At 37.7% G+C, this 17,874-nt stretch overlaps 1 protein-coding gene across 1 annotated transcript; it reads left to right on the forward strand.

Moving 5' to 3' along the window:
• The first annotated feature begins 9,248 nt into the window (after window positions 1-9,248).
• On the forward strand, window positions 9,249-17,787 carry LOC137962445 (cyclin-L1-1). The gene is made up of 9 exons (XM_068809312.1): window positions 9,249-9,461; window positions 13,503-13,689; window positions 13,794-13,875; window positions 14,072-14,212; window positions 14,645-14,814; window positions 16,229-16,496; window positions 16,594-16,996; window positions 17,092-17,127; window positions 17,251-17,787. Exons 2-9 carry the CDS (start codon window positions 13,538-13,540, stop codon window positions 17,331-17,333), a joined length of 1,335 nt encoding a protein of 444 aa, XP_068665413.1. The 5' UTR covers window positions 9,249-9,461; window positions 13,503-13,537; the 3' UTR covers window positions 17,334-17,787.
• The last annotated feature ends 87 nt before the right edge of the window (window positions 17,788-17,874 follow it).

Here is a 17,874-nt window from a genome sequence, read left to right on the forward strand (position 1 = left end):
GTTTAGATAATCTAAACAAAGATAAAATGCATGAACTTTTGACAGAAGTCTTAGCATTAAAAGAACATCTAGGTTCAAAAGAACGTCTAGGTTCTCCAGGTCCATCAAGGTATAAAACACCTTTTACACCTTGGACACCAAAATGATCTATAAAAAGAAACTTTTAGATCGTTTAAAATTAAAAAGAGAAAGCCTTGACCTCGCTTTACTCCAAAGAAATACTCTTTAGCCAGAAGATAATTCAATCCCAGCAATGGTATGGTATTACTATTTTTGGGAAAGATATTCTGATCGCATCTACAACCTTAGATGCAAGATCAAGAAAATTAAAAGAAAGCTAAACCTTTTAGCTTTGTAAAATGATCTGTAGAACAAGACTACTAGATCAACTTCGTCTGGTACGGTCAATGCAAGCCCAAAATTGGCAATCCAGAGAAACTCTCACACCAGTAAATGAAACCGATATAGCTTATCAAACATATCTGAATGAATGGTGGAGATTAACCCGTAGAGAAATTCTACTACAGTATCTGATAAAAAAGGTTCAACGAAAGCTTCAAGAATTAGCTCTATGACAAAGTTTTTCTATTTAATGGACATGGAAACTCCATTACCATTAGGCCTTCCTGACATCACCGGATGGCTTAAAAACCTAGTGTACCTTGCAACACCTTGCATAGCACCTTGAAGAAAAAAGGATCCAGCACCACCTGCTTTTAGGATCGTTTCAAAAGCATCATCCTCCACCGATGATGAAGTTTACGCAGAATATAATACCTTCGGTCGCCAACCGATTTATTATGTTCAAGAGGAAAAACCTTCCTCTAGTAAACAACAAGAAGAGCAACACGACAGTAAACCAGAAGCCTGAGAATCTGATGAAGTTGCAGAAGAAAATATCAAGAAAACAGACTCCTCTGCTAAAGACAAAAAGGCAGATGATCTTAGTAAAAGATTTCGAATGCTTCGTGGTAGCGACCATTTTGAAGCAGAAACTTCAAGGGTACGATACACCCACATGGAAGATAGCTTTCAAGATAACTTCCAAAATCGTACTACGGTTCACCCGCAAGAACGAGAAAGTTTCTCCCACTCCACGATATCCCTGGGAGGACAAAGGTATTCGACAAAATACACAAATGTCGATCCCTCAAATGCTACTAAGGGACACCAAACCATAGATAGCATAAACCCTTTTGGATTTTATCTCAACTTGGATTGCCCCAAGGATGGAGAAAAGGTCCTAAAAGATTGGGAAAAAAGCATGAGCAATGCTCAAATATGCATGAATCTTGGAACCAAGAATCAGCATTTAATTTCTTTACCCATGCTTTACAGGGTAATGTAGCTCATTGGTGGGACAACCTTCCCGAAGACCAAAAACGAGCTAATACCTCAATATCGATAGCCAATATCTTGAAAGGAGTAGTGGCTAAGATATCAAAGAAATTTCTAGGAATACATCCAACCCTAGAAGCCTACAATGAGAGTAGTAAACAAAGAAAACGTTTAGAAACTCTTCAGAAATTAAACAAGTTACAAATTTGTAACATTTGTTTTTATGAGAAGTATTACTGCGAGTTTGCAAGTTACTTCTATAAACTGTAAAAAGAAGATCAGAAACCTTATCTGTCTATCTTTTATGCAAAATTGCCAGAACCATTTGCACATGTAGCTGAAAAAGACTACATTACAAAATATTGGCAAAACAATCCAGAACATGGTACTTTAACCATGGATAATTTCCTAAACATTGATACTTTAGGAAGAAGACATCGGTTTGTACAAGACATGTTGGCAAATCTTTGTGAAGACCAAAAACTACAAAAGAAAAGTAGTAAGGCAAATAAACAAACATTATGTTGTTCAAACCAGAACAAAAATGTAGGAGCTTATGGTTGCAAAACCACCTCCCATAAGGAACGAAAATATCCTAAGAAATTTCAACAGAAAAAATTTCGGATGCAAAAAAGTTCTACAACCAGGTATACTCCTAAAAAGAGATACTTTAAGAAAAGAACAAATCCTGGCCCTACCACATCCAGTAAAGGGTCAAATGCATACTGCCCAAAGGGGAAAACCCCAAGCAAATGCAAATGCTGGATATGCCAGAAAGAAGGACATTTTGCAAAAGATTGTCCAAATGATAAACAACAACGGCAGTACAATACTTACATGTTACTAGCCGAAGAAAATGGATTGGAAATCATTCATTATGATGACATCCAGTCAGAAGATGAAGTATATGAACTTCATCTAGAAATTGAGTCTTCCTCCTCGGAAAACTCAGAAAATATGAGTGACTCTTCAGGCACAACCTTTGCCTAATAGGTTTCTTATATTCGGTTATGCTTTTGCCTTCCTGAAATACACATGGCAGCCCACGTGGTGATTTATGTCCCACGATTGTCATAAACACTTTCTCTGCTACTGCATCATGCATTATAGAGAACTTTATAATTAACCTGATACTCATACCACTCGAAGAATTTTCTTTCTTGTGTTACAGACAGGTAAAATGGATCCCCAGCAGCACCCTGACGGACCTAGCAGCAACAATTGCCACACTCACGGTATTGCTCTCAACCCTACAGTCACTATTCAATAGTCTTTTAGTTCTCTCAGAACGAGGAGACATACATGAGAATTGTGCCCGTTACAGGTTAAGTGGAGAAGCCTTACAACTCAAGGTTAAAGAGTTAACCAAAGAGTTAAAAGAACTCACTCAACGGCATGAAATGCCAAGGTCCTCCGGGACTTCTACCGGATCTCCATCACGAGAAAAGGAAGCCACAACTTCAGCTAATCAGCAGACGGATGACATTAGTGTTTTGATAAACACAGGTCAACCCGGGATTTCTACATGTCATGCCAGGCATGAGAAGGAAATCATAACCCAATCTTCGCTGAAGATAGGGGAATCAGGGATTTCTACCTGCCAGTCTAGAGCTGGAAAGGAAACCTTAACGATTTCGTTGAAATCGGAATCAGGGACTTCTACCTATCAGTCTCGAGCTGAAAAGGAAGTCTTAACGGATCTATCCCAGATGGAAACGGACTTGTCTAGTAATGAGAAATCTTTCAAGACAAAATTGGTTACCCCATCTGAGTTTACAAGGTTGAAAAGCCTAAATAAACCAGATAAAACTAGTTTTAATGAGTTTGATTTTTTAAAGAAATTTAAACCTTTAAAATTTTCGGACATTATGTTTGAGAAACCCTCGCTACGCCCTCAAAAGGTGGGCAACGTTCGTTCAAAGATCGAATCCGATCATACTGTTCAATTCCCGAGATGGAATGAACAAATTGGACAAGGGATGAACACTCCCTTCTTCACCACTGAGCCCAACAACAGTTGGAATCAAGTGAAGCTAAGTCATGAAATAAACTCAAAATATGCATCCATGCTTTATGCATATGGATTCATAAAACAGATGGTACTCCACCGACTTATCAGTATTGGAGAAAATGCCAAAGGAAATTATGGAGGCTTGCAAAAGTTTCATCTCCATAACAAAGATAAGGAATTCAACTTCATTTCGTTTCCTGTATTGCTGAAATTGTTAGTGACACAAAGATGTTTCCAAGCATTTCTGTCGTGACACTTGAAGGCATCAAAGAAGGTGACGCGAAGATGGAATATGATCCCAGACATGTTCCAAAAGCCAAGCCTTGCCCAAAAATAGTCTGGTCAACCAGGCGTATCCGGGAGCTCAAGAACCTGTTACAGCTCATACAACAGCTGATTCAGAAAAAGAGAAGCTTTGTCTACAAGACCTCCGTCCCACTGACGATCGTCTCGAAAAGCTATAAAGAGACTCTGACATCCGTCCAGACCAGTCTCGAAGCTACGCTGAAGAAACTCCTTGGAGGAAATATCCCCTTCAGCAAAACAACAAAGGAAAACTTCTGCCAGATGGCCCAGAAGACCTTTTCGAAGGAGCACACCTGTAAACTGTGCACAGAAAGGCAGTTGTCCGAATGAACAGTCAGCAGCCACGTCAGCAGCCGTTAAGGCCCACGACGAAATCAAAGGCGGCTAAAAAGTTCACAAAGGCGGCTTCAAATATCATCAATGACGGCTACACCAAGTCAACAAAGATGGCTAAAAAGATTCTTGCACGTCATCATCATGATGTCACAAGCAAAAAAGACATTTCTACCCCTGCTTTCGGTGCCGAAAGGTAATAATGCAAGGGCAAAAATGACATGCCAAAAAGACAAAAGTTACCCTTTGTCTTTAAACACACACCTTTCAATCAAGGGTAAAAGTGGAAGAGATGAAAGATCTTCAGCTATAAATACGACGCTCCTCTAGAGGTTGAGACATTCGAAAACGGAAACTCTAAATTCGAAATTGAAGCAATTCGAAGTTGGAGCGACTCGACGAAGGCGATTTTCGGCGATCTTTCTTCGACAAGTTCCTCAAGCACGGTATGTGCTTAAACTACCGTAATGGCTGAGTAGAAAAGAGGGAACCGATCGGTGCCACGATTGGTAACTTTGGGAGTTATATAGCTAAGTAGTTTTTCTTTTTCCTTTTTTTTCTAAGGGTATGTATTTATGTTTTTATATTTTTCGCATATTTTCCGCATGTTTGTAATATTGTGATTCGTACAGTATTTGTTATTACTGTTCATGTTCCACATATATAAATATGATCTCCACAGTAGTTGTTATTACTGTTCATATTCCACATCCATATATATGATCTCCACAGTGTTTGTTTTTACTATTCCAAAGTTACTGTTCACAAGTACGGTTCATGGTTACTATTCATGATTACTATTCATGTTTACTGTTCACTCGTCAAAAAGAAATAGTATCGAAATAGTGCCAAATAGGACAGAAGCTAGAGACTTGGAATTATTCGGCTACGCTCCGAGGTAGAAAACGAAACGGAGTTGTGCTCTACCCTGCTGAAGCAGCCATGGAGCCGCAACGGTTAATAGGAACGGCTTGGGGCCCTCTGGAGACCGTGAGGACCGCATCGACGGAATTGCCCACATGGTGGTAAGCCGGCAGGAATAGGGTCAAACCCCGAAGAAGTTCTAAGTAGCAACAGAAGTCATATTGGGCCTACTAGATAGCTATGAAATAGACACAAATGAGTATATAGCAGTGACATGTGGTAGGAAGCAAGAGAGTGATATGATAGTGAAATGATAGGACTGTCGAAATGTAACTGTAGGAATAGTATTGTGTGAGTCATCGATGTTTTCTGCTGCCTGTAGCTAAACTGGCAGGTAGAAACCCCTAGGAGTCTAGTTCCGCTGCCCTCATCCCTAGGTCCTCTTCCACTGTGTGCGCAAGGCTATTAGAGACAGAGCTTCGGTTAAAAATTGTTTCTGAAAACCTTTTGTATTAAATTTGATCATACAAATGTGATACAAATATGATCAAGAAATATGTCAGTTTATACATGTGAAAATATAATTTTTTGAAAGTATTAGGATAATATTGTGGATACAGTTTTGTTGGCAAGTAGGGGTGACTTTAAACCTAGCCGGCTTGCGAGCGGCTCGAGCTCGGCTCGATTCCGGCTCGGTTCGATTCAGTATACCCGAATCATGATCCAAGTTTGATATCTAGGATCGGCAAGTTTAAATTAACGAGTCGAACTCGACCGAATCAAGGTTCGACTCGAAAGCTCATGAGTCGGCTCGTTAATTTAATGAGCAACGCGTGATTTGAGGGATTTGGGGGAGTGAGGACCAGGGAGCGGGAGCGAGAGCGAGGGGAAAAAATTCTTCCTCCCCTCGTCATCGCTGAGCCCCTCCGGCTGCCTCTGTAGCCATCGATAGCTGCCTTCTGCCTTTCCGTCGCCGTTGATTCTATGGCCGCCGCTCGATTTCTTCCCCCTCGTCTGCCTTCGCCTTTGTTTAGATCGCCCCCCTTCCCCCTCCCCCTCAAAAGAAAATCTTTTTCTTAAACTCTCCTTCCTCATGGCTCTTGAAGAAATTGAAAATATATTTTAGTAGAAATATGTGTTTAGGGACTATTAGTGTCTCATTTTTTGTAAACATTTTTCTAATTGAAAATTCTTATTAAAAAAATCATATAATTTTTTAAATAAGATTTTCCTGCCAAGATGGGCAAGAAAACCGTATAGAAATTTTTTGAATAAGTATTTGACAGTTGATGTTGTAATACTTTCAGCATGAGGCAATTTTCATAGCAATTTTGTGTTTGTCTTTTTATTTGATTAAAATTTTATCAATAAGTATAGTAATATATTAGATTGATTATTAATTTTTATTTATTTCCCTAAAAGAGGTAATAAGAGATCCATTTAACTTTCCTAAGAAAATTTTAAAATATTTCTTGTAATTTTCTAATAAGTCACTAATAGTAATAGGATTTTATTTAAATGGTTTTTTGGAAATATGTATCATAGGAAAAACATTTCTAGTTTTTCCTACAATATAAATTTTCAACTAGGGGCACTAAGGAGGTCATAGTAAATTTATGGCCAGATTCAAAAATAATAGAATAAGTTAGACAACATTTGGAGTAAAAAAGATTAATATTGGTGCATTCTAATCCATTATTGAAATTCAATCCTAAACTTCCACTATCATTTTTTTTTAAATGTATGCATAATTTTATATAGAGTATTAAATGTAGGTTAAGCTCAAACTCGAACTCAGCTAGAGCTCGAGCTCAAACTCGGTTAAAATTATTAGGCTCAAGTTCGATTACAATTTTAGGTTCTAGTTTAGGGTCGGCTGAGCTCGAGTTCAAAATATTTAAATCAAGCTAGGCTTGAACAAGGTTCAGACTCAACTAGATTCGATGCCACCCTTATGCCCAATTTTAAGTAGAGGTCATTCCAAATTTTATGTAAAATGTATGCATAATTTTATATACAATTCATTTGACATGCATTTTTTGAAAAGTTTTAAATAAATGTTAGAGCAGGAACTCGAGACTTGTATTTTTTGAAAAAATTTAAATGAATGTTGAAGCTCAAGCTCGGCTCGAACTCGGTTAAAATTATTAGGCTTGAGCTTGATAACAATTTTAAGCTCGAGCCTAGGCTCGGATCGAGCTCGAGTTCGAAATATTTAAATCAAACTCGGCTCGAACATAAGCACGTTCGGGCTCGGCTCGGCTCGATGTCATCCCCACTTGCAAGACAAAAGATGGCATTTGCTTGTATCAACCCAAAAAGATAAGAACATGCATTTGAAACAATAATATTTAACTTCATGCAAATGCTTATTTTTCCTTTCTACAACCCTATTCTGCTAAGGGGTATACACAGAAGAGATTTGGTGAATAACACCATGAAGATCATACTAAAAAATTCAAGACCTTTATCCGTTTGAAAGTTATGAATAGAAGCACCAAAGTGGTTTTTTATTTGATGAAAATTTTCAGAAATACATCAAAGGCCTTTGATTTCTTCTTCATGAGATACAACTAATTAACTATGCTAAAAGAGTTTCAATAAAGGAAACAAAGAAACAAAAACCAAATAGACTAGAAACTCAACACAAATCCCATACATCAGAAAGAACTAAGCCAAATACTCGAGAACTACAACAAGGACTTTCTAGAAAACTGGCTCTATGGTGCTTTCCCAATTGACCTTAAGAAGAAAAAGTATGAAGTAAACAAGTATAAAGCTCTAAAGAGAATTTGTGCCTGTTAAGAAGGAAAAGATTGATGAAGCTTAGTTGGTGATGGATGTCCCAAACACATATACTATAGGTATGAAGAGTTATTTGTTGCAAGAGTTCATTGCCTTTGGAATAGATACATCATACAGGCAGTAGAACCTGGAACCAATTGTCCTCTTCATCTACAAAACCTAGAAAACACACATATAGTAGGGGAAAATGTTATAGAATAATTTAAAGATTTTGTGATATTCGTAATTGATAAAACATTTAGAAGAAAGTTAGGAAAAAATAAAACATAACTCAAGATCATAAGCAATGTAGTATGAATAGTGCCCTCTTGATGGGGAGGTAGATCCATCTACAAATATAACAAAGCAATAGGATGGAGAAGGGGTCATACATTGAAATACGGTTGGCATACCTGACATATGTTTAGATACTCATGAATCAATAATTCATGAAGGAGAATGAGACACATTCATCACTTGTATACTTGCTGCTACCATGGTGGCACTCTCATTGGTTGACGAATCTAGATCTTTAGGAGTAGAGGAGATAGAGGACTAGTGGTAATCAATTGACCAAGTCACTGGAGGAATTGTTGAACTTCTTGTTGACCAACATATGTTATAGTCTATTTTCCAATCAAAGTAGAATTAGCCCATGCTAGTTTCACAAACAAACTTCTCCCAAAAATGATTGGTTCTACTCTAATTGATGCATTTTCTATCACTTCTATCACCTCATCTATGTCCTCTAGTAGAAAAGTCTCAACCACAACCTCTACCATGACCTTATGAAGCTTCATACTTATTTGAAGTAGATTTAAGATTGAGGGTCTTTTTCGCTTTTAGTGGCCACTACATCGTCAGCATGGACTACACAATAGAAAAACATGTTCAAGAGCAGAGACATAATCATTCACCAATAGTTGGGCTAGACAAGCATCATACTCAGGTCTAAGACCATCAAGAAACCAGGACACTTAATTTGATTATTCTCTTTACAAAGTTCATCGAAATTAGTATTAAATAGGTGAAAAAGCTAATTTCTTGCAGAATACCTTGTATTTCATTAAAATAGTTAGTTAATCTTCTACATGCTAACATACTTCACATATAATTCATACACGTTAAACAAATTACTTTATTAGAGAGAATACATGCAAGTCCTGCAACTCATGATCTGATGACTAAACCTCGGTTCCATACTATTGATTAACCAAGTCATTTTTTGATTATCGTCCACCTCTTGGTCCTTAATAATAGTATCTAGAGGATCATCCCTAAAATATTTTCTTTCTCTTTGCTTTCACAAACATAAGTACTAATCTGGACCAATTCACATAATTATGTCCAGTTAATTGAACAAAAGTAATCTAAATAGAGTGAGAATCTCTACTATCTAAACTTTCACTAGATTTAATTGAAGCTACATTTTTTATAGATTCATCCATTTTATCTTCTAATAGCCCTTGGTTAGTCTCTAAGTGGTGTTAGAATACCTTGAGATAAAAAAATACACTAGCTAGAGAAGAAATCTCCTAGCCAAAACTGCCGTTGCTGGTGTAAATTTGTAAAGATTAAACCCCCTTGCAGACTACGGAAGAAAAGAAAAGAGGGGAGGACGGAAAATCTTATCGGGCTCTTCAGACGCTCTCAACTCCCTCAAGCTTTTCCTCATGGCCTTCGTCGACGAGGAAGAGAAGAGTTTTCTTTCGAGATCGGACTTCCTCTTCTCTCTCTACCTTCGGTGAGCTTAGTTCCGATCCCCACGGCTACCGTATTCTTGCCGCTACCGAGAAGCGGGTAGAGATTCTTAAACGGCTTACAGGTATGCCCCTCTCTCAAAACCCTTAACCCTCGATCTGGTTCGACTCTTCCTCTTCTGCTATCTGCTTTACTCTTGTCCTTATATGCTCTGATTTTCCACTCTCCTAGGATTACTCTTCTTCGTTCTCTACTTTCTGCGCAGGCCGTGCTGCTGTCAATGCCTCCTCTTTTTTTTTTTTTTTTCTTGTGTATTTATTCCCCCTGCTCAATTTATCTCTTCCATGAGAAGCATGATTAGGCAATCTTCAGCTTCTTTCCCTTTCATTTTGAATGAGGATTACACGCGCAAACTACAACCAATTCCCCGGTGATATTTGAACCCTAGACATCACACTAGAGAGCCCCCGTGTGGCCATTCTGCTTCTTCATTTTATTAACCGGCTATTTGCGAGCCCCAATCTGCATCAAATTCCTCTAACAATTATGTCTTCTTCTAAACCCTTCTTCTTTCTATGCTAATTTTTTATTTATTTTATGATCATTGTTTCTATCATTTGCTAATAGATTTCGATATAATTTTCTAAAATAAAGACGTATGTTGTTGAAGTTTCTTTATCATTTTTAACATCAAAATATTTATTAAAATATGGAATTGTGGCGCGCAACATGTTCCCTTTAGGATCTTCTTGTGTACTGATTATTTCCCCTACTAGCCAGGACTTGGAACAAAATAAAACGTCAATTGGTACTAGGAAATTGAATTTGGAAATTTTTTAAACTCTGACTATTTTCGCTTTCTCTGTTTCAGTTTAACCAAGACTATACAGTCAAATTTGTTGTTTGGCTATAGCTTGTATTTTCTGACTCGTAGTTTGAGTGGGTACTCATCACTTGGAACCCTACTGTTATAACAATATAGAGCCAATAAAGGATAGTGCTCTCCTGGTGAAAACAGAGCCGTTAGGGATAAGACCATGCTTTTATTTTTTACCTGTTTATTTGAAGATTGCCATCACCTTAGCAAAAGAACAATTGTGACCCTATAGATTAAGTTTTATCTTCTATGTAGGAGATACTTAGTTTTTTTCCCCTTTTTCTTAGATTAAATGTGCTAACTTATTCATGGTAGGAGTTTGAACCAATCTGCGTTTTCTGATCATTACAAGCTAGAAATGGCATAGTTGATCTCGAGGTTTCTTCTTTATCTGTTTAAAGAAGCTTCAATAGTTTATCAAGTTGGCATGTGAAGAAGCCGTTATGAATTGAGATTGTTTTGCCAAGAATTTGAAGTTCCTATTTATTTAACTGGTTGTTAACTTGGACTAAGTGCAAGGAAATTCAATTTCTCTAAAACAGAACCCATGAGGCTCTAAACTTTTATGAAGAAGAAATATGTCCGGACTAAGTGCAAGGGAGTTCTATTCTCTAAAACATAACCCAGGAGGCTCTAAATTTTTTTGAAAAAGAAATATGTTTTTTAATAATAATGAGAAGCTTTATTAAGAGAGGAGAATGTACAAGCAGGGCTCCTAACGGCAAGTATAAAGGGCTCAAAATAAGATCAATTAAAAATAAAAATAACTGGAAAAACTAGAAAGAAGATGCACAAGGAAATACATAAAAAAGCAGAAAAGCAACATGATTATGTGTCCTTGAGAGGGAAAATGTTCCCAACAACAAGCAAGGGCGTCAGACACCTGATTGGCCTCACAGGGGTTGTGCACTCATGAGATGTCAATCTAAGAAGCACTGTCTATAATCTCATGAAGAACTAGTGAAGACGTTAGAAAGGCACTGAGAACCCAACTGTTGACAATCAATGAGTTATCGTCCACCGATCCTGAAATAGTCTCAGGTTTTGAACCAAGGCCTGAATCTCAACTTCGTCGAGTTTGTAATGTTGAAGGGAGCAGATTATACAAGTTTGATCTTCCCAGGTGATCACAAATTGCACCACCACCAAGAGCTGGCACTGAATTTCTGCTAGAGCTATCATTGAATTTGACCTTTAGGTGGGAAGAAGGGGAAGGAAACCACTCATAGACTGTGATCAAGCTCGTGAGAAAAAGCTATAACCTGTCTCAAATTTTTATTGATGATCACGCTAGGTAGATGATTGAAGTTGGGAATCTTACAAGCCGAAAAGAGAGTATGGTGAATGGAGACTTCAATTACTACCTCACAATGGGAACAACTGTCAAAAGTTCTGGAGTTCCTCTGTTTCCAAATTTCCCAAATGGTAATTGAAAACGAGAGACACTACAAGATTTTGCCAAGAGTTGCCGATTGCCAATTGAAGAATTGTCAGAGGCTTTAGAGAGGATTGAAGGGAGACAACATTGAAGGCTAAAGTTGCAGAGGATAACTCATCAATAGTGTTGCAGAGTTTGCAGATATGGTTATCCCATTTGTGGGCTCTGTGGCTGAGGTTGTCAGGGAGAGGATTTTCCCCTTTAGGGCACACCAAATGAAAAAGAAATATTTCTTGATAAAGATAGCCATTTTTTGTTTTAATTCATTTTGATCTGATAAAGTTACATGATCACTAACCCCCAAAATCTCTACTCAAAGCAGTACTGTCGTTATCATTTAGTCTATGATTATATCTGCGCAGAACTTAGTTCTGTTAAACCCGAATGCTGACACTTTCATAACAATTTTGCAGATATTGCTATACCCATTTGGATCAGGTTTCTCTTTTTCGTGAGCTGGAGAGAGAGAGAGAGAGAGAGAGAGAGAGAGAGAGAGAGAGAACTGTATATTAATTAAGGAATATAGGACTCACTCCACCAAACTTCTCTAGAAGCCAATTTCCATATAGTGGAATAGGGAGCTTCTGTTTCAATCTGAATTTTAAAAACCATACAGTCTTCCAAATTTCACCTGAATATGATTCCTGTAGAGCTTGTTTTGTATGTCAAGTAGCACATGTATGACTCACAAATGCCAAGGCCAGTGCTACATCTTGGGGTGTGTGGGTTGTGGGCCCCCTCAATTTTAGATGTCCATTGATGAAGCTGCCAATGTTTTAAACCATGGTCCCTCTGTCTTACACTTACCCAACTTTCACTCTTTGGAAACTTCTGGAACTAAAAGAGGTACTTCATCGGAAGGATACTTTCTTAAAACAGAATAGAGATGAAAACTGAGGACGTGTAACAATAGATGGCTGCTCACTTCATAGAATGAATAGAGGAGAGAAAAGAGGGGCTTGGAAGGTTGAAGTGCCTAAAAAGCCTCCAGAGTCCTACTAATAAGTATGTATATAAAGGAAGCATATGTGAGTTGATGAAAAATATCTTTCTGCTGCCTATGAAAAAAGAGTGTGCTTTCACTCCTTCAAAAATGCAGTGGCATATACCACTTCTATTTGGATGGATTTCTTCAATTTGCTAAATCTTTTAGCTAAAGATATTTTTTCAGAGCGTGTTAGATTGATCTGGTTTTACAAGATTCAAGCTCTGGTTTTTGTAAACTTTTGTGGTTCAACAAAATCCAGTTGTCCTTGGCCCCACTATCACCAAAATTTAGCTGTTCCTCCTGAGTCTTTCGTGTCAAAAAAATTAACCAATAGGAGCAGGGGGAATTTCCTTGAAAATCTCTGTTCCCTGTTCCTATACAATAAAATGATTTTCTTAGTCATGTTACTGCTAATTATATGGTAGAAGTGCCACTATACATGTTAGTCTATGCTTCTAATTTATAACACAAAATTTAGCCTAATTGCAAACATGGCCACTTGTCTACAAACATTTCTCTATTGGCTGTGTGAATAAAATTTTTTGTACAGTATTAGACTCTGTGTTGGTGTGTCTTAAATAACTTGGGATGTCAAATATGATGGTAGATGACAATAATGCAACCTTTAAAGATTTTTCAGCTAAAATAACAAATCTCTTGTTCTTCTTTCTTGTTTCCTTTAAAACTCACTAGCCATCTAATTGCAGACCTACTGATAAAGGTTTACTTGGTTTTGTTGTTTGGATATTATTTTCCTTTTCAAATTGGATTTGTTATTCAAGTGGACTTTGCTTTGATGTTTTACTTCTTCTTATCTGAAATGTAATTTTTATTTTCCTGAATTTTATTATTTCTTGTGCAGTGATTAGACTGTAATTGTATTACATCCTCTTCGATATGATCTACACTGCAATTGACACATTCTACTTGACGGATGAGCAACTGAAGAACTCACCCTCTAGGAAAGATGGCATTGATGAAGATACAGAGACAACCCTTCGAATCTATGGCTGCGATCTCATCCAGGAAAGTGGCATCTTGCTCCGATTGTATCCTTTTTTTGTTCTATTTTGAATTTTTATTTTTTTATTTTTAAGGTTTTTTATCTTCTTTTTCCATTGTTGTTACTTCAATGATTTATTAACTCCAAAAGACCACAAGCTGTGATGGCCACTGGCCAGGTTCTTTTTCATCGATTCTATTGCAAGAAGTCTTTTGCACGCTTTGATGTGAAGGTATCATTCTCTTCACTTTCTGTAGTTTAGCTTGTGATGTTTTTGTTGGTAGCAAATGTCTTTGAGATATACATGATTTACCTGGTCCATAGTAGGCAGAGAAAATTGTTTAAATTGCTTGTATGAACCCTTTTCACTCAATAATATCTTTTTTCTTCTCTTTAATACCACTTAAACTTTTTTGTACTTTTTGTAGATAGTTGCTTCAAGTTGTGTTTGGCTGGCCTCAAAACTGGAAGAAAGCCCTAGAAAAGCAAGGCAGGTCCTCATTGTGTTTCATAGAATGGAATGCCGGAGAGAAAATCTACCAGTGGAGTTTTTGGATACTTTCTCAAAGGTAAGTGTCTTTTAAAAATCGTTCTTTTTGGGCTCTCCAGTGACGTGTAGAGCACACCCTTTTATATTTCAGTGATTAGATATGTCATTTGACCTTTTTTTTGGAGGGTGGGATGTGTGTGTGTGTGTAAAAAGCAGTAAGACACAACGATATTTATGTTCTGAACTGGATGTTGCTTTGTAAATTTCTAGCTGTGCTCGATAATATTTTTGGATCTGTGAGAAAGTTAGGCAAGTGCTGTACAATTCAGTTGGAACTGAGACTTCCCTCTTGTTATTTGAAAAGTTTCTAGGTTATTTGTCCCATCCTCTTTCCATCCTCATTGATTTTCTTTAAAGCTGTGGCATTGACTCCTGACACAATTATCATTTGTCCTCATCAAAATTTTGGCCTTAGAAAAGGCTGTTTAATTGCATTTTTTTCTTGTAACAGAAATATGCAGACTTAAAGACAGTTCTGAATAACACGGAACGCCATATACTTAAAGAGATGGGTTTCATCTGTCATGTAGAACATCCACATAAGTTTATATCTAATTATCTCCGCACTCTTGAAGCTCCCCCAGAGCTTAGACAGGAAGCATGGAACTTAGCAAATGACAGGTAATATTTTGTATATGACCTCTTTTGCATTGATAACCTACTGTTTCCTGATGCTTTTAGTGTTTATTTTTTTATCTTACTATGAAAACTTTGTTCTCAATTGGTGGTAAACAGTATAAGAGGATTATGCTTAGGGCTGCAAATGGGTCCAGGTCGGATCAGGGGACTATGTGATCTATATGCATTGGTTATAAAAAAATTGATCAACACTCTCTGGAGTGGAGCCATAGCTGCTGTTTCAGCTGGCTTTTTGCACCCCATTGATGAACCTCTATAGACTGGTGGACCTTTTCTACCCTTCAAGTAGAATGTTCACTGGTCCCCTTCAACTGGTTCTCATTGAAAAAACTTATCGGATAATATAGAGCAAATATACTGCAACTTCATGCACCAATGCATTTCATGCTCCTATCAATGGCATTGTTAAGCTGTAAATGCAATATTGGTGCAAGTGGGTGACTGTCAATCTCTTCATTACCTGCTGAGTTCAAAGGTTTTTGAGACAGCTAAATGAGGGTTGCGTTTCTTGGACAAGTTGCTTCATAGCGAATTGTCTGAATTTGAAAATATATCTTTACCTTGTAATACATTCTGCTTTATACCTTACACCATTTTTCTTTTCAAAATGCTCTCTCTCTCTCTCTCTCTCTATATATATATATATATATATATATATCCATCTCTCTCTCTCTTCCTACGTAGAGATGGTTCTTGTCAATTAGAAATAGAAAACAGCCAATAATCTCCATATATGGGGCCTTTGGTTCAATGGTCACATGGTGGGGGTGGGGGGAATGGGGTGACTTCAACTTTCAAAAATAATAGCAATAATCTCCGTAGATTCATGATACTGCATTCCCATCTTCGCTATTAGATGAGACTATACAGAAATTCTTAATGTCACAAAAAAAAGTCTTCTGAAAGTGGCTCAAATGATCTTGGGTAGCAGCATACATTTGGTAGCTGCTACTTCGTCATCTTGATTCGGTTGCTCTTCACCCTTTTTCTAGTCTTTTGATTCATACTTTCTTCGACTTGTCCGGGCTTTCTGCTGTGTAATGTAAGGTAAATATCTATGCTTTGGATGTATTCTATAGTTGATAAATGTGGATTGGGTCGTTGGCTCAATGGCCACATGGGGGGTGTTGACTGTGAGTTCTTGGGTAAAAAAGTTTCAACCAAGGGAAGGAGTGCTCTTTGTGTGTAATCACTAGTCAAGAAAACAAAAATATGGCATGTCCTCTCATGACATTGCTTGGACAGATTTGTCACTGTCAACTTTGACAGGGTCATTCTGCCCTTACAAGGGAAACTGTGAAGGCATGTTCTTGGCAGATCCTAGTTCAATTGCTTGTTTATGTTCCTTATGCTTCTTCTGTTCATGTGTGTGATGTACGTTTCTTTTCATCTATAGTTTGCGGACGACCTTATGTGTTCGATTTAAAAGTGAAGTTGTGGCCTGTGGAGTGGTCTATGCAGCAGCCCGTAGGTTCCAGGTGCCCCTTCCGGAAAACCCACCATGGTGGAAAGCTTTTGATGCAGAGAAATCTGGAATTGATGAAGTTTGCAGAGTTCTTGCCCACTTGTACAGTCTTCCGAAGGCACAGTGCATTCCTGTATGTAAAGATGGACACTCTTTTGCAACAACAAATAAGACATCAGACAGTCAAGGTGCTCCAAAGGTAAACTGTATTTCTGACCTCTTGATTTAAATTCTGTTGCATCGTTCATATGCAATTTTGTTGCTTGGCTTGTGAACTAAGATGCTTTCTTATACAGGAAAGTTCAATGAATGCCACAGTTAATGATACAAGTACTCCCAAAGAAGCAGTCCATCTGGATGCAGCAGGGTCAAAGGATATGTTGATAAAAGCTGCTCTGGACAAATTAAAATTTTCAAAGAAAACTGATGATGATACAAAAGGTGTGCCTGCCGAAGAAACAAAAGAAGACACCACCTCTAAACAAAAATCTGATAATAGACTTGAAATGAGTGGAGAACGGAGTAGGGACAGGGAGAAAGAGAGGCTTAAAGTACGGGATCGAGATCGAGATCGAGATCGGGATCGGGATCGGGGCAGGGACTTGGACAGAGATAGGGAACGTGAAAAGGAACAAGAGAGGGACAAGGAAAAGCTCAAAGAGAGAAGCCACCGTCCCAAGGACAAGGGTAAAGAATCAGGTATGCTTTTTAATCCATCTCAAAATGTCTGTAACTGTCTGTTACTATGCTATCATCTTTAATGTGATTGTTGCTGATCCATTTTTTGGATCCAGGACATTCTGTAAAATCAAGACATCATCTATCAAGAGGTTGGTAGCTCAAACTCTTTAGATTTCTTTTCTGATATTTTATCCCTCCATGGAAATCTGCTCTATTCCCGTTACTTGCTTTATTGAAATATTTCCCTGTGTCTTGGATGTGTTTTGTTGCAGATCGTGGCAGTGACTACCATAGTGCATCATCATATTCATCTCGCGAAAAGGATCGGCACAGACATCACCACCCTTATGCGTGATACCATCTATAGCTGAAGCTCCGGTGCCTTTTGAGACTCTATCTATGGCATTAAAGCTGTGTAATAATTTACTTGTACAAGAGTGAGTAGGAAGAGGCGATTCTCATTCTGTTCTTGTGGAAGCTAAAGAATTTTGGGTCAGTTTTCTGATTCATGAAAGATATGAAACTGATAACCAGTTCAGTAGCCACTGGAAGCGCTTCTTTGAGAGGTCAAGAGGAACGAAGGCCATGGAGAGAGGGAAGCTGTAGAGGAGGAAACTCTTGCTATCAACAGGAAGTATCGCACCAGATTTATAAGAATCCTATGATTTTGTAGGTTATCGTAATTTGTAGGGGCATTTGTATTTAGTAATGGCTAATTTGTGTTTTTCTTTATGATTATAAAAGGTGGATTTCCATGTAATTTTTTTGTGATTTTCTACTTTCTTGTCTTCATTATTGAAATGAGACTAACCCAATTGACCGATTTTTTTTTCCTATCTAGAGGATTAGTATTAAACAAACGTGTTCTTTTGAGCAAGAAAATGAAGAAAGACTTT

The sequence above is a fragment of the Aristolochia californica genome, unplaced genomic scaffold (assembly GCF_029961685.1).
Source record: "Aristolochia californica isolate CCGP_79_NKW_82.1479 unplaced genomic scaffold, dmAriCali1.0.hap1 SCAF_4, whole genome shotgun sequence".
NCBI lineage: Eukaryota > Viridiplantae > Streptophyta > Magnoliopsida > Piperales > Aristolochiaceae > Aristolochia > Aristolochia californica.

Coding starts and splice junctions, on each gene's coding strand:
- LOC137962445 (XM_068809312.1), top strand. CDS start 13,538: ATGATCTACACTGCAATTGACACATTCTACTTGACGGATGAGCAACTG. Junction 14,815..16,228: donor TGGAACTTAGCAAATGACAG/GTAATATTTTGT, acceptor TTTCATCTATAG/TTTGCGGACGACCTTATGTG. Junction 16,497..16,593: donor ACAGTCAAGGTGCTCCAAAG/GTAAACTGTATT, acceptor TTTCTTATACAG/GAAAGTTCAATGAATGCCAC.